General features: G+C 47.2%; 5 protein-coding genes across 5 annotated transcripts; 2 read left to right on the plus strand and 3 right to left on the minus strand.

The window, feature by feature from the left end:
• Positions 1 to 203: 203 nt before the first annotated feature.
• LOC101768328 (mediator of RNA polymerase II transcription subunit 20a) lies at positions 204 to 2,377 on the minus strand. The gene is made up of 4 exons (XM_004956891.2): positions 2,248 to 2,377; positions 1,808 to 2,159; positions 1,215 to 1,304; positions 204 to 619 (listed from the first exon to the last, which is right to left on the minus strand). Exons 1-4 carry the CDS (start codon positions 2,262 to 2,264, stop codon positions 395 to 397), a joined length of 684 nt encoding a protein of 227 aa, XP_004956948.1. The 5' UTR covers positions 2,265 to 2,377; the 3' UTR covers positions 204 to 394.
• Positions 2,378 to 7,550: 5,173 nt separating this feature from the next.
• LOC101768731 (thermospermine synthase ACAULIS5) lies at positions 7,551 to 12,394 on the plus strand. Its single transcript, XM_004956892.2, has 10 exons — positions 7,551 to 7,798; positions 7,889 to 7,955; positions 8,113 to 8,207; positions 8,562 to 8,664; positions 8,785 to 8,873; positions 11,145 to 11,301; positions 11,411 to 11,486; positions 11,621 to 11,679; positions 11,765 to 11,901; positions 12,013 to 12,394. Exons 1-10 carry the CDS (start codon positions 7,611 to 7,613, stop codon positions 12,083 to 12,085), a joined length of 1,044 nt encoding a protein of 347 aa, XP_004956949.1. The 5' UTR covers positions 7,551 to 7,610; the 3' UTR covers positions 12,086 to 12,394.
• Positions 12,194 to 14,213, minus strand: LOC101759421 (serine/threonine-protein kinase TNNI3K-like). Its single transcript, XM_022824604.1, has 4 exons — positions 14,036 to 14,213; positions 13,639 to 13,929; positions 12,761 to 13,540; positions 12,194 to 12,575 (listed from the first exon to the last, which is right to left on the minus strand). The coding sequence occupies exons 1-3, from the start codon at positions 14,147 to 14,149 to the stop codon at positions 12,965 to 12,967; spliced, it is 981 nt and encodes a 326-aa protein (XP_022680339.1). The 5' UTR covers positions 14,150 to 14,213; the 3' UTR covers positions 12,194 to 12,575; positions 12,761 to 12,964.
• A 1,688-nt stretch (positions 14,214 to 15,901) lies between these two features.
• On the plus strand, positions 15,902 to 16,939 carry LOC101769136 (protein BIG GRAIN 1). Its single transcript, XM_004956893.2, has one exon. The coding sequence runs from the start codon at positions 15,902 to 15,904 to the stop codon at positions 16,937 to 16,939; it is 1,038 nt and encodes a 345-aa protein (XP_004956950.1).
• A 3,776-nt stretch (positions 16,940 to 20,715) lies between these two features.
• Positions 20,716 to 27,321, minus strand: LOC101769545 (phospholipid:diacylglycerol acyltransferase 1). Its single transcript, XM_004956894.4, has 6 exons — positions 26,641 to 27,321; positions 24,454 to 24,676; positions 24,015 to 24,298; positions 22,437 to 22,764; positions 21,574 to 21,839; positions 20,716 to 21,456 (listed from the first exon to the last, which is right to left on the minus strand). Exons 1-6 carry the CDS (start codon positions 27,108 to 27,110, stop codon positions 20,973 to 20,975), a joined length of 2,055 nt encoding a protein of 684 aa, XP_004956951.1. The 5' UTR covers positions 27,111 to 27,321; the 3' UTR covers positions 20,716 to 20,972.
• Positions 27,322 to 27,623: the final 302 nt, after the last annotated feature.

Consider the following 27,623-nt stretch of genomic DNA (forward strand, 5'->3'; position numbering starts at 1 on the left):
AATCGTAAGAAAATGAAAGTACAAACCATTCGCATGTCATTACATAAGATGCATCCAGGCACTATTAATGCTATCAGGATCTAAGAAGTTATACAGATTATTTTTTTCTAAATCTTGATCTTTTTTTTTGGAGCAAGTCTAAATCTTGATCTTTAGAGCTTAGCCCCTTTACTGCAGCCATGAGCTGCTGCAAGCAAGTTGCATGCTGAACTGCAGTATCTTGAAAAGAATATTGATCTGAAAGACCATATTCTGAAAAGTTTGATACTACATGAAAGTACAAACCTCATTTGCATGTCATTACATAAGATGCGTCCAGGCACTGTGAATGCTACCAGGATCAACCTAAGAAGTTATACATGGTGTTTTTTTCTCTAAATCTTGATATTTAGAGCTAGCCCCTTACTACAGCCATGAGCTGCTGCAGGCAAGTTGCATACTGAACTGCAGTATGTTGGAAAGAATATTGATCTGAAAGACCATATTCTGAAAAGTTTGATTCTACATGAATGAAATGACCAGGTAATGACTTCTTCGCAACTGTTTCCTGCCATACGTCAAAGAAATCTTCCATGATTGCCCTGGATTTTTCGATGGAAGACAGGGGATAATACTCTACCTGCATACAGAGTAAGAACAAAATCAAAACTAGCTTGCCGGCAACCTTGAGCAACAGAAGCAGAAGTAAGTGTGCATGGCAGGCAAGTTCAAATAACATGGTGAACTTTTCTATTATTGCTTTTTGCTCAATTTTTCTCTACTATTGCCAGAGAAGATACAGAAAGTACTTTCAAACTGCAGTCTGCAGTCATACTAGTGAAGCAAGTGAACAGTAGCTCGCACGTTTTCAAGGAAGCAAATACACTAAAGATAGGCATTACTTTGTGTGACGTAATGTGGCATCATGTCACACAAAGTTCATCAAGCTTAACAAAAAGTGAATGCTTCAATTTATAAGAAACTCTATCTCAGAATAAAATCTTTATAAAAATGAAGCAAGTCACAGGGTACTACTAATTATCAACAGAGGATGCTCTACAGGAGTAAGTAATGGTTTAGATTAGCATACTTTCAAGCAGTATTTTGCCAAATCTAAACCTTACAAGAATACAAGGTCACTATATAGCATTTGTTTGATCATAAGAAAAGGCAAAAATCAATCACAGGACTCACATCAGCACAAGAGAAATCCAAGAAAAGAAAACAAATGATACCTCCATCATGATTCCTCTCAGTACTTCAGAATTATTAGGAACACATTTTCCTATCCTCAGGCAGAAATCACCCAGTTGATACTGAAACCCCTGGAGAAAAAAGGTTATATTTAAGTATCTGAAACAATTGAAATTGCATATGAGACTATGAATGTAAAGAGGTTAACATAGGAAAACAGAAAACAAACCAAAATCCAAGGAATCAGACCTACCAACTTGAGTTTTCAAACAATATACACTTTTCATAACCCAATACTTTAATTTTAGTTGCGATTCTGTAAATACTAATTCACATGTGCGCCTTTTGCTGCTTGCTCTTATGACCCAGGCAGTTACCATGTTTAGCCCAAGCCATGCTGTGACGTTCGTCACGGTGACAAGTTCTCTTACAATTTTAAGCAAGCATAAGATCGATTCCAAGTTAAACATGAAACAAAGATTTGTTTGACTTGGTACATGCAAAGACATAATGAATGCGTTGAGTTTGATTGAAATATCCAGTTCAGTTTCAAGCACATTCGCACGCTATCGCTTGGAAGCGCAAATCCCTAAATTTGGGCTTCAGATCTGAAACCAGAGGGGCAAGAGGTGACCTCGAAGTTGAGGGCGACGCGGGCCTTGTATGACTGGAGCTTCTCCATGACCTGGGGGAACGTGGCGTCGGCCTGGAGGACGAGCTTCGCCAGGCGGACGATGGAGAAGTAGAGCCCCGGGCGCTCGTGGAGCGCGACGCCGAGGAGCTCCCTGGGCAGGTCGCCGTGCTGCTGCCCCTGCTGCCCCGCGGGCCCCGCGGCGCCGCCGTCCCGGGTCATGGCGCGGTAGAAGATGATGGAGGTCTTCCAGCGCCCGTCCTTGGCCCCGCCGAGGGACTCCGCGCAGCCGCACGCCTCCGCGAGGATCTGGGTGTTGAGCGTCGCCCCGGGGCTCGGGTGCCAGTGCATCAGCCTGCGCCGCCGAAAACCGCGGGGGTGAGGGGAGAGCGAGGGGAGGGAGTGAGGGAGAGGAAAGCTTACGAGATGTGAGAGTACGGTACCACTTGACGGGGGGCATGGCGTCGGCTCGGAGGGGCGCCGGCGCCGGCGCCGGCGACGACGAGGGGCGAGAGGGTTCCGGTCGCCGATTCACTGGGGCGGAGGAGGGTGCGGAGACTCGTGGGCCGCCTGGCAGTGGGTAAGAAGAGATCGCTATTACGAGCCAGGGTAGTGGGCCGGAAAGTACAAAAGTGGGCCGAGCGAAGGTGTATCATCCAAATAAGAAGGCCCAACGACGATGTGGCCAGTTACTTTTTCTTTTTCTGCAGCGTGTATTAAACAGCGCGCCTAGAAGGCGGAGCGTAGCCCGGGTGGCTGCTGCCCAGGAAGTTCGCCCAGCCATCGGGTTTGGGATCGGATCTACATGCTTTATCGGGATTCACCGAGATTCTTCTTGCGTTTAGGATTAGTACTAGATTCGTTAGGGTACACATGCATGCACATAAGTAGTACTGCACGTCCTCGTGCGTCAGAGGTCTACGCCTCCCAATATTTTTTATAAACGTGTATATGGACGTGCACGAGTGTGTTGGTTGTGTGCGTCCTTGTTATAAAAAAAATAAATATTAAATAGCGCTCATGTAATTTACGCCACGTGGAAAAGGAAGGGATTTTTTTTGCAAAGTGAAAATGCAGGCTCCGAGGACCAGCTTTCCAAGTTCCATGATCATCCAATGCATTTCACGCCGGAGTATACATATTCACATGCCGTAGATAATAATGTACACTACACCTTTCATTTCAAATTATTATTTATTTTAAATTTTTAGATATATAGATTTTGTTATGCATCTACGTAGCAAAAATTATGTATCTAGAAAAATCAAAATGAATAGTAATTTGGAACAGTATCAAGCGGAAGAGGCAAGATGATAAATAACCGGGCGGCCGTGAAACTGGGCCGATGGGCGACGGACACGATTCTGGCGCCGAGCACGTCTCGGGTCGGCAATTTTTCTGCGTTGCGTATCTGCGTGGGAGCACGCGTTCAGGTACTCGAGCTGTCGTGCCTCGTGCGTATGTAGGAATCCAACGATTCCACGCTCTGCTTTCTGCCATACTTCTCGATCAGACTCGGATCTTGGATGACTCAGTAAGCTGACCGAGTGCTGCCTTTTCTTTTTGATTGGACTAGGCTAACCTTGCAACAGTCGCGTTTACACTTGTCCAGCATTTCGAACCGGGACAAAGCATTCGGCAGATTGATTTGAGCAGGCCGGAGGTCTCAGCTGCCTAGCTCGGTAGCTCCGGCGGCCCAAAGAAATGAAGACCCCCGCACACCCCTAGCGCTAGATGATCAATTCAGTAGATCGTCAAGCAGTTCCCCACGATTATATATCCACCCACGAGGATCAAGGAAGCACACGCATGATTATTCCACCTCGAGGCGTGTGGCACGGCCGGGAATGATGCTCAGGCAGTCGGGCCTCGCGCGGCTCAGTGCAAGGTGGCTATGCTACCTCAACAAAGGATGAGAGCGCCGGCCGGCCGCGGACAGGATCATTGCCTGCCTTTTCGCCCAGGCGTGGTTGCGTGAGTAGTGGCCCGCCCTCTCAAGTCCAAGCCACAATGCGATCTTGTGAAGTACTAGAGCCAGCGCGCGGTGCAAAAATAACTGAAACAAGTGCTGAATGCTAACGCAGAGATCAGTATTCGACACTGACCATCAACGAACAGTAAGCACACACGCCACGCTGCCGCGGCACAGCGATCATCAGCACTAAGCACCACAGCCTCAACGCAATTATAGCGCCAAATGCTTGCAGCAGCTGTGCATCATGCCTCGACCCAAGGCAACCCAAAAGTTTCCAGATGGTCCATCCAATGGCTCCTGTCCAGACGTCCAGTAGTGTGGTTGAATCCACGTCAGTCACAGAGCTGGTGCTCAATTATATCTGTATTTGTTTGTCCTGGCAGTAATCCATCAGCTGCATGCGGTATTCAAGAGCGACAAAATAAAATGGGCCATTTCCAGCGTCGTGGCTAATGGCTCGAATCATGTGTAAAGGGATGCACCACGTACTAACGTATCTGTAGACGGTGACAGATCTACCAATTGCATTCGTGCAGCAGCAGGGAGTTGAGGGAAGGGGACAGGCTCGGAATTCAGCTAGCTTGATAGCTTCGTGTTGTCTGAGGACGACGCAACGAGCGCAATGGGCGGACGCAGCTTTCGAGCATCGATTGAGACATATTACGCTGGATGGAAAGTCTATTCTCTGCACAGTGAGACCGATGGATGGATCGTTCTTTGGCGCACCACTAAGGAGCGGTAGCCTCTCGCCAACAGCAGGGGAACGGTGGGTGTGTCAGAATTGCCGCCGGAGCAGAGAATTGCAGGTGTGCGACCTAACTAACCTAAAGCAGAGAATAAGGAGCTGTCAGCTGATCGTTTGGCCAAGCGCGCCTGGCCGCACAACACATCTTGCGTCCTGTGCCGATCCACTATGGAGACTGGACACCACCTAATAGCTAAGTGCAGATACACACGGAGGATCTGGGACCAAACGGCGACATGGCTAGCGCAGCCTAACCTACGACCAAATGCATGGCGACCTTCATCCAACGCTCTGGAGTGGTGGACTTCTATCACCACAACACCGGACTCGCCATGCAAGGCTCTACGAAGCCTCACCCTCTTAATCATGTGGGAAGTCTGGAAGGAACGGAACACACGTATTTTCAACCGACACGAAACATCACCGACGACCCTGATGATGAAAATCAAAGATGAGGCCTCAGCTTGGCTCTTGGCGGGGGCCAAAGATCTAGCGATACTTCTATCACGCGAGTAGTTTCCCTCTTGACCCCACCTTTTTCCTTTTTTTTCTTTTTCCTCCCCGATCTTTCGAGGTTTCCCTGTATTTTCCTACTCTATCAATGAAATAGGCACCTCGTGCCCGTTCGTTCAAAAAAAAACAGATGACGACGCATCATCGATCGATCGATCAGGATAACCATGTGGTACTTACTGCGCCCTCTTTTCGCACGCCAAGACCAGCACCAGACCAGCCCAGCACCACCACCACCATGGCAGTGCAGCATGCGCGGGCGGCACCATCCAATGCAATCAGCGAGGTGGTTAATAGCGAGGTGGTTAATGGCGAGGGCGCACCGCACCACTCGTGCCGCCTGCCCATCTTACCTTAAGTGTTCCATAAACAATTGCGCGCGGTAGCGACGTAGCATCTTACCTAGTGCTGGCTGAGTCGAAATAACCCAGGCGGTTCGCGGGGGTGGAAATTGAAGTGGCCGTGTCTCGTCTCGCGCCGCCGTGGTGGGAACTGGGAACCGGCGTCCAAAAGGATCACGCGCGCCCGCCTGCATGCCAACGCGCCGGAGCGAGAGCGGAGCCCCGTCCAATTCGTTCCTGCTCGTTTGTTTTGGCCGCGCACGCGACGCGAGCGTGGTTGGATTAATGCAGGGGAGTGCGCGGACCGTGGCCGTGGGTGGGCGCTCCACGAACCAACCACGACGACCGATCGTGCGCGTGCGGACGCCACATTGCCGGCCGCCCGGTGCGCCGCTCCCACGCGGGCGCGGGCACGCTCTCGAGTCGGTCTCGACCGATTGGCTCGCACCTCGGCAGCTCATCCATCAAATCCAGCTGCGTGCGGGGCCCCACGCGGACGGGGAGCGGCGGGGCCGGCCGGCGCACGTCTCGGGCGGATGCATCGCATCGCATGCTGCCCGGGTCGAGAATACATGTGGGCCTGTTCGCTTCAGCTTATTCAGCCGGCTTATCAGCCACCAAATAGTATTTTTCTCTCACAATAAATCAGCCGTTTCGGCTTTTCAGCTGGCTTATAAGCTGAAGCGAACAGGCCCACAGACGATGGCGTGCGTGCATATATAGCAGATGGGGCGCGTCCTGACGTCCTGTTACTGCCGCTTCCGTGGATTGGGGCTGGGCACTCTACCAACAGATTTTTAGTTAGGTTGGGCCTCCTCCGACAGACGGCGAAGTCGTGTGCTAATATACTGTCGGATCTGGGGCAGCATGAAGGTGATATCCGTCCCAAATTATAGATCATTTTAACTTTATTAGATTCGTAGACTTTGTTATGCACTTAGATATGCATGATAATATCTATGCATTAAAAAAATCAAAATGATTTATAATTTGAGACGGAAAGAATACAGTTCTTAGCTCATCTCAGCATCTCGCTTAAAACAAGGCGCGACAGCAGCCAAAAGTTGAATTGTTTGGACCCGAACGATCTCTTTGCTAACATAGAACTAGCTCAACTATTGGAAAGAGACTTACTGGTTAGGCCTATCTCTAACATGAGACGACGTCGTCGGCTGAATGAGCGAGGGAGTGGAAAATAGGATAAGCTGACGGCTTCTCGCTTTTAAAACCATTTTTTTAATAAACCTTTATAACTTTCACAAGTATTTTTTAATGGTTTTCAGTATTCGTGATCCGTGCTATGGGTAGATGGAATGGCTAAAATAAAATGAGGGAGCAATCCAATCATAAATTATTACCTCATAATCCACCAAGCTAACCATAAATAACTACCGGATTCTGAAATGTTGAATTAGCCTATTCAAAATGTTAAATCAGGATTCGCGGATTGTTGAATCAGTTGTAAGAAAATGCTGAAGCATGTATCACACGTGGAAAAATCTGGGTGAGGTGGGGAGAGCAGGTCAAAAATAAATATATGATCTCCTTGTAACATTGAGACGTTGAGTTAGCGTATTCGATATGATATGTTGACATAGGGTTAATAGATTGTTGAATTAAATGTAATAAAATGTTGAATAGTATTTATGGAGGGAGATTGATGGGCTATAAAGGTTGGGCTAGATGAACCATCAATACTATAGTTAGGATACAAACAGTTGTACTCCTTCCATCCCAAATTATAAGTCATTCCAAGAATCTTGGAGAGTCAAAGTATATCAAGTTTGACCAAATTTATATGATAATATAATAATATTTATGATGTCAACTAAGTAGTATTAGATTCTTCATCAATTATATTTTTATAGTATACCTATTTGATGTCATAAATCTTTATAATTTTCTCTATAATTTTGATCAAACTTGAGATGTTTTGACTCTCCAAGATTCTTGGAATGACTTATAATTTGGAATGGAGGGAGTAGTATAGTATAGGAAGTGTCTCCCCTGAAATTGAAATCATGAAATACCTTGGGACGTGAACTCTACCTCATCACTAGATGCATTGCGTGATGGAAGCGATATCTATTTGGGCCCCACACACTCCTTCCGGGACCTCCGATGCTCCCATATAAGATCACCCTCCCCGCCAGTGGACTCACATCGCACACAACCACTCATATCCGCTCCCAGTTTTGTCTCGCGTTCTGCCGCGACAAGACGACGAACGACATGGTAGGCGCCATGCCAGCCGAGGCTCTGCCCCGCGAGGTGACCGGCAACGGCAACGGCTACGGCGCCAAGCACTTGCACCTGCAGCTGCCGGCGCCGCCGAAGCAGCAGCAGCCTGCAGAGGCGGAGTGCGAGTGGTACGAGGAGGAGATTGACGGCGACCTCAAGTTCTGCTACGCTCTCAACAGGTGAAACGCTGACTTATTCGCATTCACGCGAACTTTTCCTTGAGAAAAAAAAGGAGATGGACGATGGTGACTCATTTTGATGTGCTCCAGCGTGCTGCACCGGGGGACGAGCAAGTATCAGGAGATCGCGCTCCTTGACACCAAGCATTTTGGCAAGGTGCGTTCGCGTCAACTTGATCGATCAATGTGTCAAGCCTCATGTGTGTTTCTGCAGATTCCTTCTTCCTGGTTTGTTTTGTTACTTGTAGCATGTGATCTGTAGACGTCTGGACGTATGTCTGAACACTGTCAGTGACGCTTGTTCAAATGTTCAGGCTTTGATAATCGACGGGAAGATGCAGAGCACGGAGATGGACGAGTTCATCTACCACGAGTCCTTGATACACCCGCCGTTGCTGTTCCATCCAAAGTAACCAACTAACCATCACCAATTAGAAAAGTACTTCTGTTTCTTTTTGAAAATTAAATCGCCTCAGGTAAAGTAATTCTCACCACTTGAAAAGTTCAAAAATAAGAAATCGAACGAATCTCTTAATGAAAATGTACACTACACGTTCTGTCGTTCTCGAAACATTCCTGATCGTCCTAGCCCCTTAACATGCCTGGCCACGTATTTCAGGGAGAGGAAGTTGGTCATCCTATGTTTAAATTCGGAAGATCTATTTTGCACAACCTATCTTTTCTATTCCCATCCAAGAACATTTTCACACATTGATAATTGATTAACAGCATGCGCTGATCCTTTTTGCCGGTGTGGCTTCAGCCCCAAGACCGTGTTCATCATGGGAGGTGGCGAGGGCTCTGCAGCAAGGGAGGTCCAGAGGCACAAGACCGTTCAGAGGGTGGTCATGTGCGACATAGACCAGGTACATACCCATGCCACAAACTCACAACCAAATCACAGTTCACGCTGACATGTTCAGGGTAGCGCACGCACACACCCTTTCTTTCACAACTACCTGATGGTGTGGCGTACGCACGATCAGGAGGTAGTCGACTTCTGCCGTACGTACCTGACGGTGAACCGCGAGGCATTCAGCAGTAACAAGCTCTGCCTCATCATCAATGATGCCAGGTGTATATGCATCTCTCTTTTCGTTTGCACTTGGTTGATAGACTATCCTACTATTCTTACTATTACTGATTGGAGGTTTCTTTTGAAGCCTCCAGGTGAAGCCACAAAGGATTTTTAGGTAGACACTTTAGAAAAAAGAGAAGTCCTAGAAATTCTAAAAAAAAAACCAAAACATCTCGCCATCAATCGGTAGACTCAAATCATCATAGCCATTGGATCTATTATATTTTCTAAAAAATTACCCACTAAAGATAGCTTAAAGTAACCCCTAAATCTATATCTAAAATACCCACCTATACTATTATATAAAATTAACTAAAGTAACCCCCTAATCTTCATCAAAATTACCCACTCATGCTATTATAAACAATATTTAAAATAACCCCCTAAATTTGCAACTAATTTTCCCACAATTAATACTTAAAAAACTTAAAATAACCCCTTAAATTTGCATCTATATTACCCACATATGCTATTATTAAAAAATAATATAAGGTAACTTACATTTAAATCCAATCACCTTAATTAAAAATATACATCAATATATGAGTCTAAATCGTCTATTTCTTACACTATTGGTATATGATATAATAACTAAGTATATACACATGATGTGCATCATCATTTATAAAGATATAGAGCAGTGATGAGAATATAGGTTTCAATGTTAAAATACAGCTCAAACTTAGGGTCCATTAAACAAATTCAAGCGTATACTTGCGATGCAAAGTAAAAAGTTAAAGATTATAAATGTGGATGAAAATATGCTCATGTTAATAGTTTTGTAGCAATGTGGTTTTATTTTTTTTATTGAAAACTCCGCATTAGTTCCCACGAGACACGCTAGGAAAAAAGATAAATCCTAAAAACTCTCAAAAAATTAAAAACATCAAATACCAATTCTGTAAACTCTAATAGTCATAGTCATTGATCTATTATATTTTCTAAAAAATTACCTACCACTATCATTATAAAAATATTCAAAATAAACTTTAATCCTATGTCTAAATAACTGAGGTCAGCCATTATAAAAAATAATCTAAAGTAACCTAATAATCTTCACCCAATTTACTCATATATATCATTATAAAGCATAATTTAAAATGTCAATCTAAATTTGTATCTAAGTTACCCACGTATGTTATTATTAAAAATAACATAAAGTAAGAACCTACATCATAATCTAATTATCTTCATGTGCCTCATCTAGAAATGTCCAAAAATAAACTAATATATGATTCTAAATTATCTATTTATGTCATTGTTAATATAGAAATAGTAAATTGAAGTATATATACATGATGAGTGTCACCATTTAGACCATTTATATATGTATGTGAGGAATTGATGAAAATTTTGATTTTTATGCTAAACACAATGTATCGAGGTGCGATACAAAATGAAAAAGTGTGAATGTGGATAAAAAGTTTATAGAGTAATTACTAATTAAAAATGAATCACAACTGGATAGAGATAACTACATGTCTATATAAGTATTATGTTGAAGTATTGAAAAAATAAGAAAATAGCAGGTAAACAATTTTAATTATTAATTAGGAGTTAATTTCTAAATAATTTTCAGATTCAACAGCTTTTGCGGGAGGCAGGGATTCATGGACTAGTATCTCTGAATGATGTGATCCTTCCTCTATGTTTTCGTGTAATACGATTTTCAAACTTAATTCATCGAATGATCTTTTTTCCCTCAGCTCTAGCCGTACACTAGATTTAAGAGTTGGTTAACTGGAGTATAAAATATAAATTTGCTGCTTATTAGTCACTAACAGTCTCAAGATATAAATTTGCTTGGACTCGCTACCAGATATCTATATGGGCCCACTGGAATCCTGCTAAGCTGACAATGGGCCCAAACAGATGGAGAGCAAGCATTCTTTTGGCCTGCTTTTTCGTTTTGCAAAGTTTCCTAGTACGTCAGTCAGCTAGCAAATCTCTTTTATTAAAGTGAAAAAAAGGCGATGTACCATATCCTCTGGTTCTCCCTGAACAGGCTGCACTTACAAGTGGGCCCAATAAAAAGCATAGCTTGGTCATAAAACATCATGTTGAGCAAGCCTATGCTACTGCCTACTGTGCACTTATAAGTTATAACTGGAGAAAACATCATGATTAGTCCTCTCCCTAAAACTAAATTTCACACATCTGATTTCTTATCGTCATAAACTCCGAAGCTCAGTAGCTGAGATCATGTTGAGCAAGCCTTTTCTGGTCTATCCATGCTTACTAGCATAACCATTCATGTTATGCATGCAGGGTTGAGTTGGAGAAGAGCAGGGAGAAGTTTGACGTGATAGTAGGAGACCTCGCAGATCCAGTGGAAGGAGGCCCCTGCTATCAGCTGTACACCAAGTCATTCTATGAGCACATCGTCAAGCCCAAGCTTAATGACCACGGCATCTTCATCACTCAGGTACCGTACTCCATACCAATACTCCCCCTACTTCAGAAATCACATTGGTTTCGAATCTCAACTTGACAATCTGATGTAAAACTGTTGATCATTCGCTCGATCCCCATAGGCTGGACCTGCTGGTGTTCTTACTCACAAAGAGGTCTTCTCATCCATCTACAACACCCTTAAACATGTCTTCAAATGTGAGTTTTTTGTTAATGTCTTACTATTTTTTCCCTGCCGGTAGTCAGGTACCTATGTGGCTATGTTTTCATTTGTAAGAACATAGGGCCATATGGTAGTCCGGCCTCTGCCTAAACCTGTACTTGTGTTGCAGATGTTCAAGCTTACACTGCTCATGTTCCATCATTTGCAGACACCTGGGGCTGGGTCATGGTATTTGCACTGTCATGAATTTATCCCACGTTCCACATTTGTTCAGTGTGACCAAATGATGTGCCGCTTGCGATTCGCATTTCAGGCCTCGGATCATCCATTCAATCTCAATGCCCAGAAGATCAATGAAAGAATCAAAGACAGGATTCTGGGAGAGCTCGACTACCTGAGTGGGGAGTCCCTCATTTCCTCTACCACACTGAACAAAAGTGTTCACAAGTCGTAAGTTGTGCATTTTGTTCAGTTCATCAGGCACTTAGATGGTTAGGACAGTGCACAATCAGTATGCTAATTGCTCTACCGATTTGCCTTCTGAAAAAAAAAAACATGCAGGCTGTTGAACGAGACCCATGTGTATACAGAAGACGATGCCAGGTTCATCTACGGGCATGGAAGAGCACGCTGAGTTTGCCTCTCACCTGTTCTTCAGGTATCAGCGTCTCAATGTAAGCAAAAAAATGTTGCCGGCTAGTTGTAAATTAGCTACTATTGGTGCAAAATAATAGCAAGGAGATTACTGCTATGTACAATTTGCAAAGAAATTTCGTGCGCTGCCAGAAATCAGAAATTCAGAACTATTCAAGGAATCCAACCGACAGGTGAAAACTTAGGGGAATGGAGCACGGATAGTAGTACCATACATTACACTTCTTACAATTCCCCCTCTTGCAAATAAGCCTATAAGGCTATGTGTAATTGGAATTTTGGTTTTGTTCTTCGTGTTGCACAATTTGCTGTCTTATTTCACGAAGTGCCGAAGTTATGGTGGCAAACGAAGGCCGGCTTGAAGGTTCTGCATCCCAGGTTCGGCAGATGAGATCAATCAGGCCAGTAGGATATGCATCACTGTCTGGGAGTTTTGGTCTTAATTTTCCGTCTGCTACTCCTAGCGCAATCTGCAAAACGTTACTGATTGTTAGCATAGACGACTAGAAACAAAGTTTCATCTGAGATGGTGCAAATTTTGTCATGATAATTCCGAATGCAGGCTGTGCTAGGTGAGATATACCATCATTTTCAGGAAGTTTGAACATTTTATATGTTGTAGAGATTAGCACGTCGAGAGGCAACTCGAATTTACCTTACTAGGCCCGTAGCTTGTATCAATGTACGGATGTTCTGCGGTTATCAGTTCATTCAGTACGACGCCGAAGCTGTAGACGTCGCATTTCTCAGTGTAGGGTTCGCAGCGAATCACTTCAGGCGCCATGTACACATAAGTCCCTGAATATATGTCGAAAATTTTCAAAAAAAACAAAACAAATAAAAGCCAAACAAAAAAGTTTCATCGATTACAACTTTGGTTCATGCACATGGCACACTGTGATCTCTTGCCTGTTTCGCCGGTGAGCGCCTCCTTGCCGTCCGGCAAGAACCTGGCATGGCCGAAGTCCGTGACCCGCGCGCGCAGCTCAGCATCCAGGAGAACGTTGCTGGGCTTGAGGTCGCGGTGCACGACCCTGGGCGTCTGCTCGTGGAGGTGCCGCATGGCCAGCGCGACTTCCAGCGCCCTGCTCACCCTGTCCACCAGCGGCGGTGGCGGCGGCGAGGAGGATGACGACGCCCGCGGCCGCCGCTCCCTGCCCCCGTGCAGCCACTCCCCGAGCGTCGCCCCGCTCAGCAGCTCGGTCACCAGGAAGCAGCTCCCCAGCGGGCGCAGGCACGCGCCCATCAGGCGCAGCACGTGCGGGTGCCGCTGCCGCGACAGCAGGTCGGCCTCCTGCGCGAAGAAGGCCTCGGCGCTCGGGTTGGAGGCGAAGAGCTCCGGCCGCACCCACTTCACCGCCACCTCGAGTCCCCGCCACGTCGCCCGGTGGATGTCCGCCGTCGTGCCCCGGCCTATCACCTCGTGCAGCTCGATCTGTTCCATGGCCGGGAGAACGGACTCGTCATAAGAACCGGACGCGCGCGCGGTCAGGCGGCGTGTAGTTCTGCCGTGAGTTTTTGATTGATCTTTACCTCGTCCGGCGCGACGGACCAGCCGTGCCGCACGGCGAGATCGCGCGTGGCGACCAGGTATGGATCCGCTGGCTCGTCTTCGTCGACGGCGGCCGGCGTCCCGGGTTCGGCATCGGCGTCGCGGTGCGGCGAGTGCTGCTGCTGAGCGCTGTCGGATATGAGGTACAGGAAGCCGTGCTCCTGGGCGACCTCGAGGCAGAACCGGAGGTACCCCTGCGTGCTCTCCAGCCGCGCCTTGTACGTCTCCTTGAGATCCCTCTGCCTCCCGAGCTCTTCCATCAGATTCGCGACCTTGGCAATGCATCACGGCGCGCCACGTGAAAAAACAGAGCATAGAACAACTGCCAAAACTGCAGATCGTTTCATCAGGTCGTGATGCAGGATACACGTGCCGTACCTGTTCGCTGGACTGGTGGTTTGGTGACTGCGAGGGCGGCGAGGAGAAGAGGCCGGCGAGGCGGCCGCGGAGACCACGCTGCTGGTCATGCCGCGGGCGCGCGTCGTCGCTCATCGGCGTTGCTTCCGCGGTATCGGAATTCACAGTTCAAACCGTTTCACTTGTTCATCCGGTTGTGCGCTCACTGCGAATCCGCGGAGAACAAACGGAGGGGCGAGTTGGCCTCACTGGTAGCCTGCCATTCTTTACTGGAACAAAGCCATTCGCGTAGCATGTCGCGGCGGCCGGCCGATCGATCGACGAACAGACAAGAGCGGAGGCGACTCGTCCAATGCGGTTTGGGTGACACGTTTGGAGTTTTTGTTGGCAGTAGTATGGCTGCGGTGTCGTTGCTTCTTGTTGAACAGTGCCAGTGGCTCTCACTCCACCAGCTGCACAACGTGCATTGCTTTTTTTTTGTGTGTGTGTGCGTGTGAAATAAAGTGCGCCTTGCATCTTAGATGTACTCTTTCGGATGGTACAGCTGCAGCGAAGGAAGGCTCGTGTCGCTGTCAGAGGCTCTAATTGGGCCGAATTCTTGATTTGGGCCGGACCACCACTGGAAAATCAAGTTTGCCTATTTTTCTTCTCTCTCGAGAAAGAATATGTGCGCATTTCATTATTTTTTTTGAAGTAAACGCATTTCATTATTAAGTTCCTTTCTAAAAAATGTTAGTACTTGTAGGATGGGATAATATACAGTGCAATATCTGATGCTACTGACATGAAAAAAATGCACATCTAAAAAATGTATGAAAATTTTGAGAAAGGATAGTGCATGCAATGATTTAGGTATATGCAAATTAAGTTTTAGCTTAAACAAAAAAGTGGGCAAAAATCAGCATGTGAACAATAGCCGGTTGCGGATTCACACATGGACTGTTGCACCATCTGATCGGTGCACTGGTTTAGTAGGTGGTGCAGGTATCGTATGACCACACGGCAGATAATGTGGATGGTTTTCTCGCAGAAATGTGCTAACAGTGATGTTTTTGCCAACCCCAATTTCAGAGAGTTTGTTTGCCTTACATGCCATCAAGCAAGGGTGGATTCAGCGTGGAGGCTGGAGCCTCCTACCCCCGCGCAGCTAATGGAGTCCCCCAAGCTCCCTTAAAAATTTCAGCCATAGATAAAGAGCAGGAAGGGAAAATAAACTCCTCTCCTTTTAAATTTGCCACTGCTGTCAAGCCATGCCTGGCCCTGTGCACTTTGTCCGCACAAAGGCATGATCAGGCACGGACAAGCTGAGCTGTTCAGGGGGCCGGTCGCCCGCATCACCGTGTCTCCAATAATCTAGCTAGCCTGATTACCTTGGAAGCTCCCTGACAAACTTAGCTCCAGAGCAAGTGTACTATACCTCCCCCACGAAAATGACACACTGTACCAGAGGTCTAGAGCCGGTAGCCCATGCCATTTCAGCTGTGCGTCCGTCGTCCGCGCCCGGTGACTTGACGCCACGGCCCGGCAGCCGGGCAATGATACAGCGGCGGCCGGCCACCACGTACGTGATGGCCGGGCAAATAATTCCCCGCCGCGGCCGAGCCCGAGCCCGGTTGGTGGCGGCGCGGCGAGCGCGAGCGCGAAGGACACATGCTGACACGCCAGCGCAGCGGATTCCCCCCACCACTCCGCGGCACGCGCCACCAACTTATATAAACCTTCCCGCGCACGTCTCGCCCTCTTCCCCCTCCGCTCCGATCCTCATCAGCTGATCGTGTCCACCTTCCTCGCCTCTTCCGGCCCACTTCACACCGAGCTCCCTCGCCTTATTTGGCGCTGCTGGTGGTGGTGGTGGGTGTGATCAGTGTGCGTGTGCTATTCTTTAGCATGGAGCGACGCGGCGGCCACTGCCACGGCGCCAAGCACCCGCCCCCGCTCCCGCCGCCGCGGCGGGCGCGCGGGGAGCGCAGGCAGGCGTCGGCGTCCAGCGGGTCCTTCTCGGCCTCGCTCCTCGACGCCATCTACCGCTCCCTCGACGAGGGCGACGGTGGCGCGGATGTCTTCGACGCGGCCGCGCGCGGGAGCGTGGAGGAGAAGGCGGCCGCGACCGCTACTGCGACGGCGCAGTTCTGGTGGGCGAAGGACGTGGCCAAGCCGAGGCACTCCTCGAGCTCGGACAGGGATAGGCGCCGCCGGGAGGCGGTTGCGGTTGCGCGGCCGCGCCACTCCGGGTACGCGTCGTCCACCACGTCCTCGTCGGACTCCTCGGCCAGCTACAGCAGCTTCTCCTGCTCCTCGGCGTCGACGACCGACACCGAGTCCGCGCACCGCCGCCACAGCGGCGACCCGCCCCCGCCGCGGATGTCGGAGGAATCAGTGGTCGCCACGGACGCCGAGGAGGCAACGCCGCCACCGAAGAGCAAAGGGAAGAAGAAGAAGAGCAGGCCGTGTTTCCCCGTGGCAAGAATCCGACCGAGGGCCTCAGTGCCGCCGTCTTCCGGGCCGCAGCCGCCGTCGCCGGCGACGTTCGCGTGCGCCCTCAAGGCTCTGTTCTCCTCGGCGCGCCTCCAAAGGAAGACCAAGACTCCGGCAGCCGCCCCCCAGCCCCCAGCCTCGCCTCCGCTACTGCAGCCACAGCGGGTGTCGTCGACGAGCACTGCGAAAGCTGCTGACGCGCCGCAACCCTCGGAGCCGAGGACGGTAAGGTTCGGCCCGGACGCCGGGGCATCCGTGGTGGTGCGGCGCAGGGTGGAGGAGCTGGTGCGCAGCCTCGAGGAGCTGGAGGAGGACGAGGAGGGGAGCGACGCCAGCTCCGACCTCTTCGAGCTGGAGAGCCTTCGCCGCGCCGGCGCCGATGAGCTGCCCGTGTACGGCACGACCAGCCTCGTGGCCAACCGCGCTATCGCACAGGGAGCAGCTTGTTAAGATCCGTAAAAACACCGTCAAAAGTCAAAACATTGTCACGGCTCTCCGTTCATTTCTCGGCTTCAATAATGCTGCAGTATTTTCGTTTAAAAAAATAATGCTGCAGTATGGTCAGCACTTGTGTCTATATTTGAAGTTTGTACGTTCCCTTAAATTTGTTTTTCCATGTAAAAATATAAATTCCAAAAATTGTGGTTAGAAAGGAATTGAGGCAACAACAAATTCTAAACCAATCGGAGTGGGCATGTTGCACTTTTGCGAAGTGAATCGAACTGTGTACTCCCTCTATCCCAAAAGGAATTCGATTCTAGTTTTGTACTGAGTCAAATCATCTAGAGATTGATCAAATTTTTGTATAAAAATACCAATATTTACGATACTAAATAAGTATGTGCTGCTATATTTATATAAATATATTTCTTATAATATATCTATTTGGTATCATAAAAATTGATACACTTGTGTTTGGAAACCGTAAGAAAACTTGCGTTTTGCAGTGTTTTATATAAACTTAATTAAATTTGAAAAATATTGACTTAGAGCAAAAATGGAATTGCATTCTTCTTTGATAAAGGTTGTCATTGTGCAATTGTGCTACATGCCTAAATGTGTAAAACCCTCGACAATTTGACATGAATTGTATTTAGCCTAGATTGCTTGAAACCATTGCTTCCTCTTTTTTAGGATTCCATAACGTTGTCATCCACAACCATATACATCTAAAAAAGTGTACACCACCTGAAGTATTTCAGAAGTTGGGACTCTCCATCAACTGAAGTAGTTAATTTTCTTTCATGGGGGGCAGCACGTTGCTCCAACGTTGTCCTAAGCCAATTCTTTCATTGTTCGCCAAACAGGGATCATTATCGTGCATGGCTATGCTCAATGTGTTGATGCTCCCTACCAAAGCCACAACTAATTGGTTAACCCATCGAATTAGGCCAGGCTCCACCGACCAATATTCCATGACGAAGCCGTCATCTTTCTCGCATTAGTTTCATGTGCTTTTGAATGATCTGCATATATTACGTGACTAGCCTTTACATCTTTGGATAGATTTGTGTAACTTGTACCTGAAGCATTTGTTTTCTTTGCACCCCATCAACATAACGTCCGAAACTAATCATGATGTGCTGCATGGACCATCTATGCAGTCTGGTTAAAAATAGGACTCGGCATCTATGTTGATGTGGTTGTGTGGGCCGGCCGGGACTTCTTGGACTGGCTTGAGACAGGGCATGCGTTGTCAGCAAGCGATCCGTCCCATCATGCCATGGCCCCTCGTGCTGGAGCACCAAGCAGCCTTCCGGTTTCATTGTTTGTACTTGTAATAACCGGCCTGTTCGCTTCAGCTTATTCAGCCGGCTTATCAGCCACCAAACAGTGTTTTCCTCTCACAACAAATCAGCCGTTTCAGCTTTTCAGCCGGCTTATAAGCTGAAGCGAACAGCCCCAACATCTGTATACAGACTCATTCTCAGTGATCAAGTGATACGACGTATATGCAAGTACACACTCAGCATGTAGAATATTTCCAGCTCGGTTTCGAGGAAGATGGCGAGGAGCAAGTAGCTGGAGCAATGTGACCTTAAACAATAGATGCTGTTATGGATAACCTCATCAGAGATGGAATCTTGGAATCTTGGGCCTGTATAGTACGACATGCCACGAAAATGTACGACACTGCCATGGCTGATGGCCTACCCTCAAGATCCGTGCTCCCCCAGTCGATCTGATGAGCACGAGCACCCGCATGGGCAGAGCAGTCCATGTCCGCTCGTAGGCGCACAAGTCTTTGCAACCCCAGCTGCTGCGGCGAGAACAATTTCTAGGCCTTTAGAAAAGCTCAGGATCGTTCCGAGCACGAAAGATTCAGTTGCGAAACTTGCAGCTCTCAGGGCAAAGGAGCACTGCATGATTAAGGATCGATCGCCAGTGCTGTCCAATTAGCTGTGGTCACTGAATTATTATGCACCTTTTGTTTGCTTTCCGCTTCGACGTCGATCGATCGTGGCTGATGTGGCGGCGGTGCTGCATGGGAGTGTGGAGGAAGGATCCAACGCGACGCAAGTACGCGCCACACATGGAGCGGCGACATGGACGGCCGATCTGTATGCCGGAGCAGGATCTGGACAGGATGGCCGCGCGCGAGAGGGACGGGACGACCGGCCGGAGCAGGCGCTGGGTACACCTACCTGATGACCGATCGAACCACGCCTTCGTTTCTGTGTTTTCTGTGATGAGCCTGGAGCGTGTCGGGAAGACGACAAGCGTGCCAGTTCAGGAGGACCTTAGCTTCCCCTGAAACACCGCCCCTGGCAGCGGTGCGGCGCGCCGATCGGAATGTCGTGTTCTGCGCGCCGCGCGACATGGCACGTAACGCGCCGTGGCCGTGGTCGTGGTCGTGGCGTGTCGCGAATTAGAATAGCTCGCGCACCGCCGGTTTGGGACAGGAGGAAGCTTTCGGTGATCTGATAGATCTCACTCAGGTCGAATTGTCGAATGGTAATGCGAACGTTATGCACTGTGAAGTTCAGGGTGCACGGCAGTATCAGCATTCAGTAATGGAAATGAACTGGGCGACCAGGCCACCGGGCGAGCAGATAGGCGGCAGGGACGTTATTGCGACGCGGACCGTGCCGCGGGCGCCGCGCGCCAGCCGGTGCGCGCTCTCGACTGGTGAAGGGCGAAGCCCCTATACATGGCCATACACGGCCGCGAGGTCCCCAGCGGCGGGCGGGCCACTTGCCGCGACACGCATCGACTGGCCGGTCGGTCGAATCCTCCCGGTGGTTGCGCTCGGGGCCGGGGGCGGAGTCGGGAGTCCAGACAGACGCGGACGTCGCAGCCAATGAGCCAAACGGAGCCAGGCAGCCAGCAGAGAGAGCGTGCCTTTCTCCGTGGCGGGCGGCGCGGCCGTCCGTTCGCTCCGTCGCGGTCGCGGGCGCACGGACCCGACCCCTGGAAGGTAGGAACCGTGCGCGGAAGTGGGCGCGCCGCGCGCACTGTTGCTGCAGGTGCCCGGCGGCGGCGCGCGCGGGCAGCCGCTTGAATGCGCCCGCCCCGGCGGTGCGGGGAACGGGAGCGCGCGGATCGGTGGTGCCGTGGTGCCCGTGCCCCTGGTGGGTCGCGCGCCGCTTTCACGCGCACATGCTCGCGAATTGCGGTCGCGCGCCGCGGGAGGGAGAGGGAGGAGAACGTGGCCGCCACGAGCCGCGCCGCCTCGTCGTTGGTCTCTTCTATCGTATCCACGGGAGCCCCGTGCCGCTGCGGCACGCCGTGCATGTGCGCCCGCCCGTTGCAAGCTCTTTGCACACCGAGTGCGGCCTGCCTGTCAGAGTGATCCATCTTCACCACCCAACGCCGCGTCGCGGCTCGGTGCGGGCCGAGACAACACTGGACGGGTCGGCATGTTTGCTGAGCCCAGCAGGATTTTCTTGAGCCTTTCTGCTATCACACATTTAAGTGATTTTAGTTATCTTCATTGTTCTACAAATAAACTTTTTCGGAAAAGAGACAATAAATAAGGCTTATGTACTGATGTTTCCCAACTCGTTAATTCGTGCACACGACTAAAACTACTTACGTTCGTGATCGATATTTTGTTCATTCTGACTCAACAGAACCGGATCAGAGGTGGCTAGAAAATCACGAAAGCTATGGACGCAATGGGAGAGAAGACATAAAACGAACATGGATAAACATGATTGCTAAGTGAACAATTTATTTATCTCCTACCATTGTATGCACCATTTTTTAAAAAGGGGGAAAATACCTAGCAAATACTTCAAAATCAATCAATAGATAAAATTCTGCTAGCGACTGTAACTTACACCTGTACATTTTAATATACAATGCCGTACGATTCCCAAAATAGTGGTACAGCACCGCATCAGCTTCCTGTCTCAATGTAAATTTGTGAAAGGGACGAATCAGTGGAAAACTACAATAGCAAAGCAAAATCCATAGAATTGCACTCTGGAGCAATCACATTGGCACGCAATCCACTAATGGCACTTCATCTTCCCATGCACTATAATTTCAATTTGATTTTCTCCGACCATTTGAATATATCAGAATAAACCTGATCGCCACCAATTTCCTCGCCGGTTGCCCCAGCAGCAATTCTGATGATGTCCTCAATCAAAGCAAAGTTCCCCATGATATCAACATGGGCACCACTCTGAGTGCCCCTGCCTTCCAGGAGAGTCGACGGTGGAGAATGATTGTATTCTCTCACGTAGGTCTTGCTGCCAGCAGGATTGAACCGAGTTTTTCCACGCCATCCTTTTGCACACATGTAGCCGGCACTAAGAACCGGGACAGTTTCATCACCGTCAGCTAAGTAAACACCCCCTTTCAAGCAGCTATTTTCATCTCCACCCTCAGCCGAGGTGTCGATCCGAAAAGGTATATAGCACTCAGCTTGTGGGGCCAACTTATAGACATATGCTCTTTCTGTAGGAATGCCTACTCCGTACATTGAAAATATTTCCATGTCAGGTGCATTCGGTAACCTGAAAATGAAATAATAAGTTAACATACTTGAATAATGGCCAGTCATGTAAATAGGCGGAAGCAAGAAAAGGTAATGTATAAAATATATAATAGGAGCATTGGCAAAAGACACATACTTTGTTTCTAAGGGATTCGACCAATATTTATAATGTTGATACTTCGGGTCATCCAAGTTATCGGCAATTCCATATGAAAAATGAACACTTCCACGCTGCATCATCCTTGGAGCAACAAAGCGAAGAAGGTCTATAATGGAACTAGCAGTATAAGCTTTGTAGTCTGCAACTGCTTTTATTCCACCCCACCCTAATTCATGATACTCTGTCCAGATATCCCGGCATGACGAATTTGAATGGGCAATATTATTACCTTTAACAGCATCCTGAAATGGTCAAAGCAAAATTTCATTCCAATGTCAAAAATACATCATATGCAGCTCATAGATCCATTTTCATAAAACTAAGGCCCACCATATATACACCTTAATGCAATGAAGTCACCTTATATACCAACATGAGTAACACACAGAAGGTAAGGTAAGTCCAGATGTGCTTCAATGATCTTTGTTTAAGTGTTTCACTACTATCTTTAGAGCACACTAGGCCTTTGGTTGTTAACAACACTATTATCGCTACTAGAAAAGCTCTTTAAAGATTTTTTTTTGGAAGAAAACTTTCAAGATTTCTTAACTTGTTTCTGGGAGAGTATAGAGGCACTACTCAGAAAACAAAGGATAAATCAAGAGCTTCATCTGGGGCCCAAACCTTTTATGGTGAATTCAAAGGTTCAAACCAGCATAATTGATAGCTTAATTACAAAATTTATAATAGTTAAATACTGGAAATCACATGCTACAGAAAAAGAGTATCTGAAACAACGAATAATGCAAAATGTAAAAGGCACTGACAAGTAGCACAAAAAAAGACACTAAGACCCAGAAAATAAGTAAAGAGATGTTAATACACTTCTGAATACTCACACGAAATTCAATCCGCTCAATCTCTGAAGAAAGAGCTTCAGCTACATCTTTACCAAAAGATACCAATCTTCCATAGTTAATAGGCTCAGGTTCAACTTCAACATCTTCCACATTAATGTCACTAGAAACCCCAGTATCGTTGCCTTTTTGCTTCTTAGCTTTGCATTCAAAACCATCTTCTGGAGACCAATCCAAACCTCCCCAAATAGTATCACCACCTTTAGGAATCATTGACATTGTTGAATCCCATGTTCGGGTCATACGCATTAAATGGCGCAAAGTCTGAAGTCCAAGAAAGTCAGAGTCCAGAACATCAGGTGCAATAGCTCTGTATGTACAGAACAAAACTTAGTAGGGACCTAATTTCCTTTCTTACACTGGAAAGTAATTTCTTTGAACAAATAAAGATAAGTAAATCAGAATAAAAAGGTATCCAGCGGCTCGAAGCTCATGTTTAAAAATGAAATCATAAAAAAAAACCCCAACCAAATGCATCCACATTGCAACACCTGAACAACCCAAATGATGAACAGTATTTGTATTCAGTTAAGCTAACGAATGGAATATCTTTCTTTGCCATATTGTACATTGTGGCTCTGGGATACTGGTCTATATATAACTGATTGACTGTAAACCGCATGACGAATATTTCTGCACTATTTTAGAATGAATGACACCACTAAAGAGATAAGATTTAAGTCTGCAATTATATTACCGCTCAATTTATTTAGGGGGTGAACGACAGCTAACAGAGAAGTGCTGAGACTTGCATCAACGATTACTTTATTGCAGTGATACTTTGATTTTAGAAGCTACTCCTTTTGTCCATAAATATATGACATTTTAGGCCTGGTCCTTATTGAGTATGAAATTTTATGATTCCAAGGAGAAAGTTTCATGGCATTTTTCTATTTCTCCCTTAGTTAAATAAATGAGTTGATTGCTACCTAACTTAACAGAATAATTTCATACATTGAAAGCGGACAACATGCATTTCTTGAATTTCCTCAGTATCAAGAAAGCAACAAGTATTATCAGAATATCAGCTAATATATAACGATTTTGTGTAATGACCCTTCTGAGCTAGATCATGTACCACTAAATCCCCACCCATTACAGAACAAAAAATAATAATTATGGTCAATTGATACCAAAATATGTGATCTTGAATAGAATTCATGACCATGCTTATATGCTAACTTTAAGTGCATAATAGATGAGCAGAAATTAGCATGTCAGCATAGCAATTTACCATTTGAAAATATTTATGAAAAACGATCACCGGCAAGACCCCCGAGTGTCAGGGCTATGGATTAACTAAAATACAGCAAATCTTGTAAAGAAAATATAAGCATAATTTGTCTGAAGTAAGCATATACACTAACAAATGTAAAATGTAAACTATAGTCTGATGCATACTAACAGCTAGAATAGACAAAGAATGAATTAATTAGATGCAATCTTATAAAGAACTGCATTAAGAGACAGTATAATCTCATTAGGCACCACCTACTAAGCTTCAACCCTGATAAAGTAATGATTGCCTACTAAAACTAACAAACTCTTAAGTTGAATTACCTAGCAACGGCAACATCTTTGGCTTCAGATGAGAAAAGCCCAGCAACAGCCTTGGGAACTCCTAAGAAAGGTCCACCAATATTCACAACCGCTTTGATATGCTTTTCGCACCAGTTTGGACCACCACCACCTCCCATGGGAGGAGGTGCCTCGACCCACTTCATAAAATGCAGAAAATAGAGGACCCCCATAGAGTGTGGGATAACCACAACCCTATTTCCACCATTGGTAGCTACCAGGAGTTCAATGTTACTCTTTATTCTGCTCAGGGTTTGATCACGAACCTGGAGATAGTAACCTACATTAGAAACAGGACACCTCCATTCTATACCAGTAGCATTTTTACACAGGGAACTATATCTAAATCATCAATAACGAAAAACCAATCTGTCATGACCTTTGACTAATCTACTGGCGTAAAGTCATCAAAGAAGGGTACCTCAGTGTTCTGGAAAGATAACCTCCAATCATATGCAGCCATGTACATGGTCTTTTCTTCATATCCAATACGAGCTAAATTGGCAATTAACACAGCCCAAACAAAATATCCAGGTACAAAATAGTCTGCTGCAACAAGGCCTGTGACTGGCCTAACCCTTATTCCTGGCTTGTCTAATCCAGTTTCATTGTCCAGTGACATATGTTCAACCCAGCATAAAGGTCTGAAAATGTCAGAGGTGAGATAGTAAGACTCGGCAGCCAAAGTAAAAGTGCACAAGCTCAACTCCATAGAATGTTGTATTTGCACAATTGCACTAACATAGGAAAGGCTGAGAACATGCTACCTTAATAGATACATAACAATACTGCAATAGCTAGATTGGATATATAAAGAGGACCAATCAATCGAACATAAACAACTTGAATAGTAGCCAAAAGTTTTTTCCCAGTAGAACAAGTTTAGTAAACATAATATGAAGTCCCAAAGTGATGACATTCACTTCAAAACAATCTTCGTAACAGTGACGCTATCAAATAAGGTAAAACACCATGAGGTTCTTTTATTCATGTCATAGTTGTTTTTTACAATTCTGCTTGACCATAGCATAGGTTGTGAAAAGTAAAAGAGAATTCTGATACAGTTTTAAACAACCTCTGGATGTTTTCAGGGTAAGGCTACAGCAGTACAGCACACAATGCTTCAGTTGTTCTTCATCTACGTAGTATCACTCCTATTGCTAGGGGAACATGCTGTGGATTATTATAAAGATTACATAATGTGCTGATATTTTGCATAACAAGCACACCACAGCTAACTTGATAAAGATGTATTGTAAAAAATATATCCTCAAAATGCAAAGCAGAAACTGCCACCGTATTCTAAAGTAGGTGATTCATAAACATTATGACGTTCCTAAGTGCAGGAACAAGACCACTTTAGTTCAAAATGAGCAAATAAATAAGATTTCACGTTACAGTAAAAGTAATGAACCTCCAGCAGGCATACTTCACTTCAAGCAAAAAAAATACTTGCAAAGAAAATTACCATCCAGCTGAAATGCTAGTTTAAAAAAAACAAACTGTTTCGTCAAAAGTATAACGCCTTTATTTTCCCTATAGTTCAACAGCACAATGCTCAGAAGGAACATCCAGCAGGTGTGTTCTTTAGAATTCTGGTCGGTACTCTCATTGGAAAGTAGGAAACATTCATCTTTATAGAAAGAAAAGCAATACCTAGCATGATACAACTGCTAGGGGGGGGACCAAATTCTCTGTCAAACTTTACAATGTATTACCCAGTACCACAGGGAAACCTCCTGCTTTTCATGTAAATTGCAGTTTTCTTCTAAAAGTTCAGAAACTGCATGATTTACTGAAAAAGATATTTCTCTACATTAAGACACTAAGACAGTTCCCATATCTCCACCACCTAAAACCAGGTAAGGATTATGCAGAAGTGCAAATGCAAGAAGCTCGTCACTTGTGGGAATTCGAAGACATAAATAGTAAGCCAAGGACAAGAAAAGTGTGGACAAGTTATAGTATCACAAGACACCGGATTGATGTTAGTCCAAAATGCACATACTGCACACCCAAAATTTCACTCCTGGTGATAACAAAAGTCCCAATATATGAAGACAAAATAAAGCTGTTCTTGCCACTATATTTCACATCCTGTGAAACCACACAACTAAACAAAGAAATGAGACAAAACAAGCCACCAACCTACTCACCAAGTAAATTCCAAATTGAAAGTACGAGGAAAATTTGAACCATTGCTAAAGAACCAAAAATAAAACAATGGATCAACCATTGTTGCCGAGATCGCAGCGGAACACCCTGCCACTGAGGCATCACAATACATAACTCCTCACAGCTCTCAGAAGAGCAGAAGTCATCTCAAAGACATCTCAAAGGCACCAGTAACACAAAGGCAGAAAATATCCTAGCAGGAACCTTTATTTCCTAAAACAAACACCAACGACCAAACAAAGTAGTAAAGCTTAAAGCACAAGCGATGTAGACAACAAGCATTCAATCGGTGGTTCAACCAACCGAAACATACACCTCCTATAACCCAGACAAAACTCTAGCGCTAACAACAAAAATTAAATTCGTGCGCAATACAGCGATTGCAGAAAATAATAAGAATTGGGAAGAGCAAAAAAAAAAAGAAGGAAGCAACCTCTTGTACACGTCGCCAAATGTGCCGCCCCACAGCCGCTTGCGGAAGAGCCCCTCGGCGCAGTGGTGCCCCTCCCAGAGCTCGAGCCCACCGGTGACGATGCCGGGGACGAAGACGACGGGGTGCTTGACGCGGAGCCCCTCCTTCTGCAGCTTGACCCCGGGCGGGTCCGGGAGTGGCCCCGTGATCGCCTCCGTAACGTACTGCGGGAACGACGCCGGCATCGCGTTGTAGAGGAAGAGCAGCAGCCACCAGGCGGAGCACACGCACCCGACCAGCCAGCAGCAGCTGTCCACGCACGACCACTTGGCCTTGGTCCGCCTCGTCGCCTCCTTGGACTCCGGCGCCGCGGAGGAGGAGGCCGACGCCTTCTTCCCTTTGTCGTCATCGTCGTGGTCGGACCCGTTTCCATCTGAGGGCGGCGGCGGCTGCTCCCGCTGCGGCTGCTTCCGCCGCCGCAGGAGCGACATGGCGCGGCGCGGCGGTTGTGGGTCGGAGGGCTACCCGCGCGGGCCCACCCGCATCCCGCGCCGCCGCTGCGGCGGGCGCCCGGTCGAAAACCCTAGGCGGCGGACGGAGCGAGGCGGGGAGGCCGAGGGGGAGCCGTGGGCTCGTGGCCTGGCGGCTTCGCGGGGTTCGCGCTCGTGAGGTCGCGCGAGAGGAAGAGAAGAGGCCGGGGGGCGCTGCGCTGGGCACCGCCGCACCACAAGGTCCACAGCGACCCGCTCCGGTGCGCCGGGTGTAACGCTCGAGTGGGCTGCGCAGCCTGGCGTGTACCTCCGACCTGTGGGACCCGGTGGAATCAGCAAAGGTCGGTGCAGGAGGGACTCCGTTCATGGAAGGCGGAGCGCTGAGGTGGGGCTGCGAGGTCGCTGCCTCGCTGGCTCGAATGACGCCTCGTGGGGCCAGACTGGCACTCAGAGGGCGGTGATGTGGGACCCACGACCATTTACTGCTAGTACACTAATAGCGATCCTTTTCCA

Source organism: Setaria italica, chromosome II (assembly GCF_000263155.2).
Source record: "Setaria italica strain Yugu1 chromosome II, Setaria_italica_v2.0, whole genome shotgun sequence".
In the NCBI taxonomy this organism is placed as follows: Eukaryota; Viridiplantae; Streptophyta; class Magnoliopsida; order Poales; family Poaceae; genus Setaria; species Setaria italica.

Excerpts from the sequence above, each read along its gene's own strand:
- LOC101768328 (XM_004956891.2), bottom strand. Across the intron at positions 1,305-1,807 it reads GCGTCGCCCTCAACTTCGAG|GGGTTTCAGTATCAACTGGG; the intron begins GTCACCTCTTGC and ends TTTTTTCTCCAG. Across the intron at positions 620-1,214 it reads TGAGAGGAATCATGATGGAG|GTAGAGTATTATCCCCTGTC; the intron begins GTATCATTTGTT and ends CTCTGTATGCAG.
- LOC101768731 (XM_004956892.2), top strand. The coding sequence starts at position 7,611 with ATGGTAGGCGCCATGCCAGCCGAGGCTCTGCCCCGCGAGGTGACCGGC. Across the intron at positions 7,956-8,112 it reads ACACCAAGCATTTTGGCAAG|GCTTTGATAATCGACGGGAA; the intron begins GTGCGTTCGCGT and ends TCAAATGTTCAG. Across the intron at positions 11,680-11,764 it reads ACACCTGGGGCTGGGTCATG|GCCTCGGATCATCCATTCAA; the intron begins GTATTTGCACTG and ends TTCGCATTTCAG.
- LOC101759421 (XM_022824604.1), bottom strand. The coding sequence starts at position 14,149 with ATGAGCGACGACGCGCGCCCGCGGCATGACCAGCAGCGTGGTCTCCGC. Across the intron at positions 13,930-14,035 it reads ACCACCAGTCCAGCGAACAG|GTCGCGAATCTGATGGAAGA; the intron begins GTACGGCACGTG and ends TGCATTGCCAAG. Across the intron at positions 13,541-13,638 it reads GGTCCGTCGCGCCGGACGAG|ATCGAGCTGCACGAGGTGAT; the intron begins GTAAAGATCAAT and ends GCCATGGAACAG.
- LOC101769136 (XM_004956893.2), top strand. The coding sequence starts at position 15,902 with ATGGAGCGACGCGGCGGCCACTGCCACGGCGCCAAGCACCCGCCCCCG.
- LOC101769545 (XM_004956894.4), bottom strand. The coding sequence starts at position 27,110 with ATGTCGCTCCTGCGGCGGCGGAAGCAGCCGCAGCGGGAGCAGCCGCCG. Across the intron at positions 24,299-24,453 it reads TATCTTTCCAGAACACTGAG|GTTCGTGATCAAACCCTGAG; the intron begins GTACCCTTCTTT and ends TACTATCTCCAG. Across the intron at positions 21,457-21,573 it reads TCGAATCCCTTAGAAACAAA|GTTACCGAATGCACCTGACA; the intron begins GTATGTGTCTTT and ends TTTCATTTTCAG.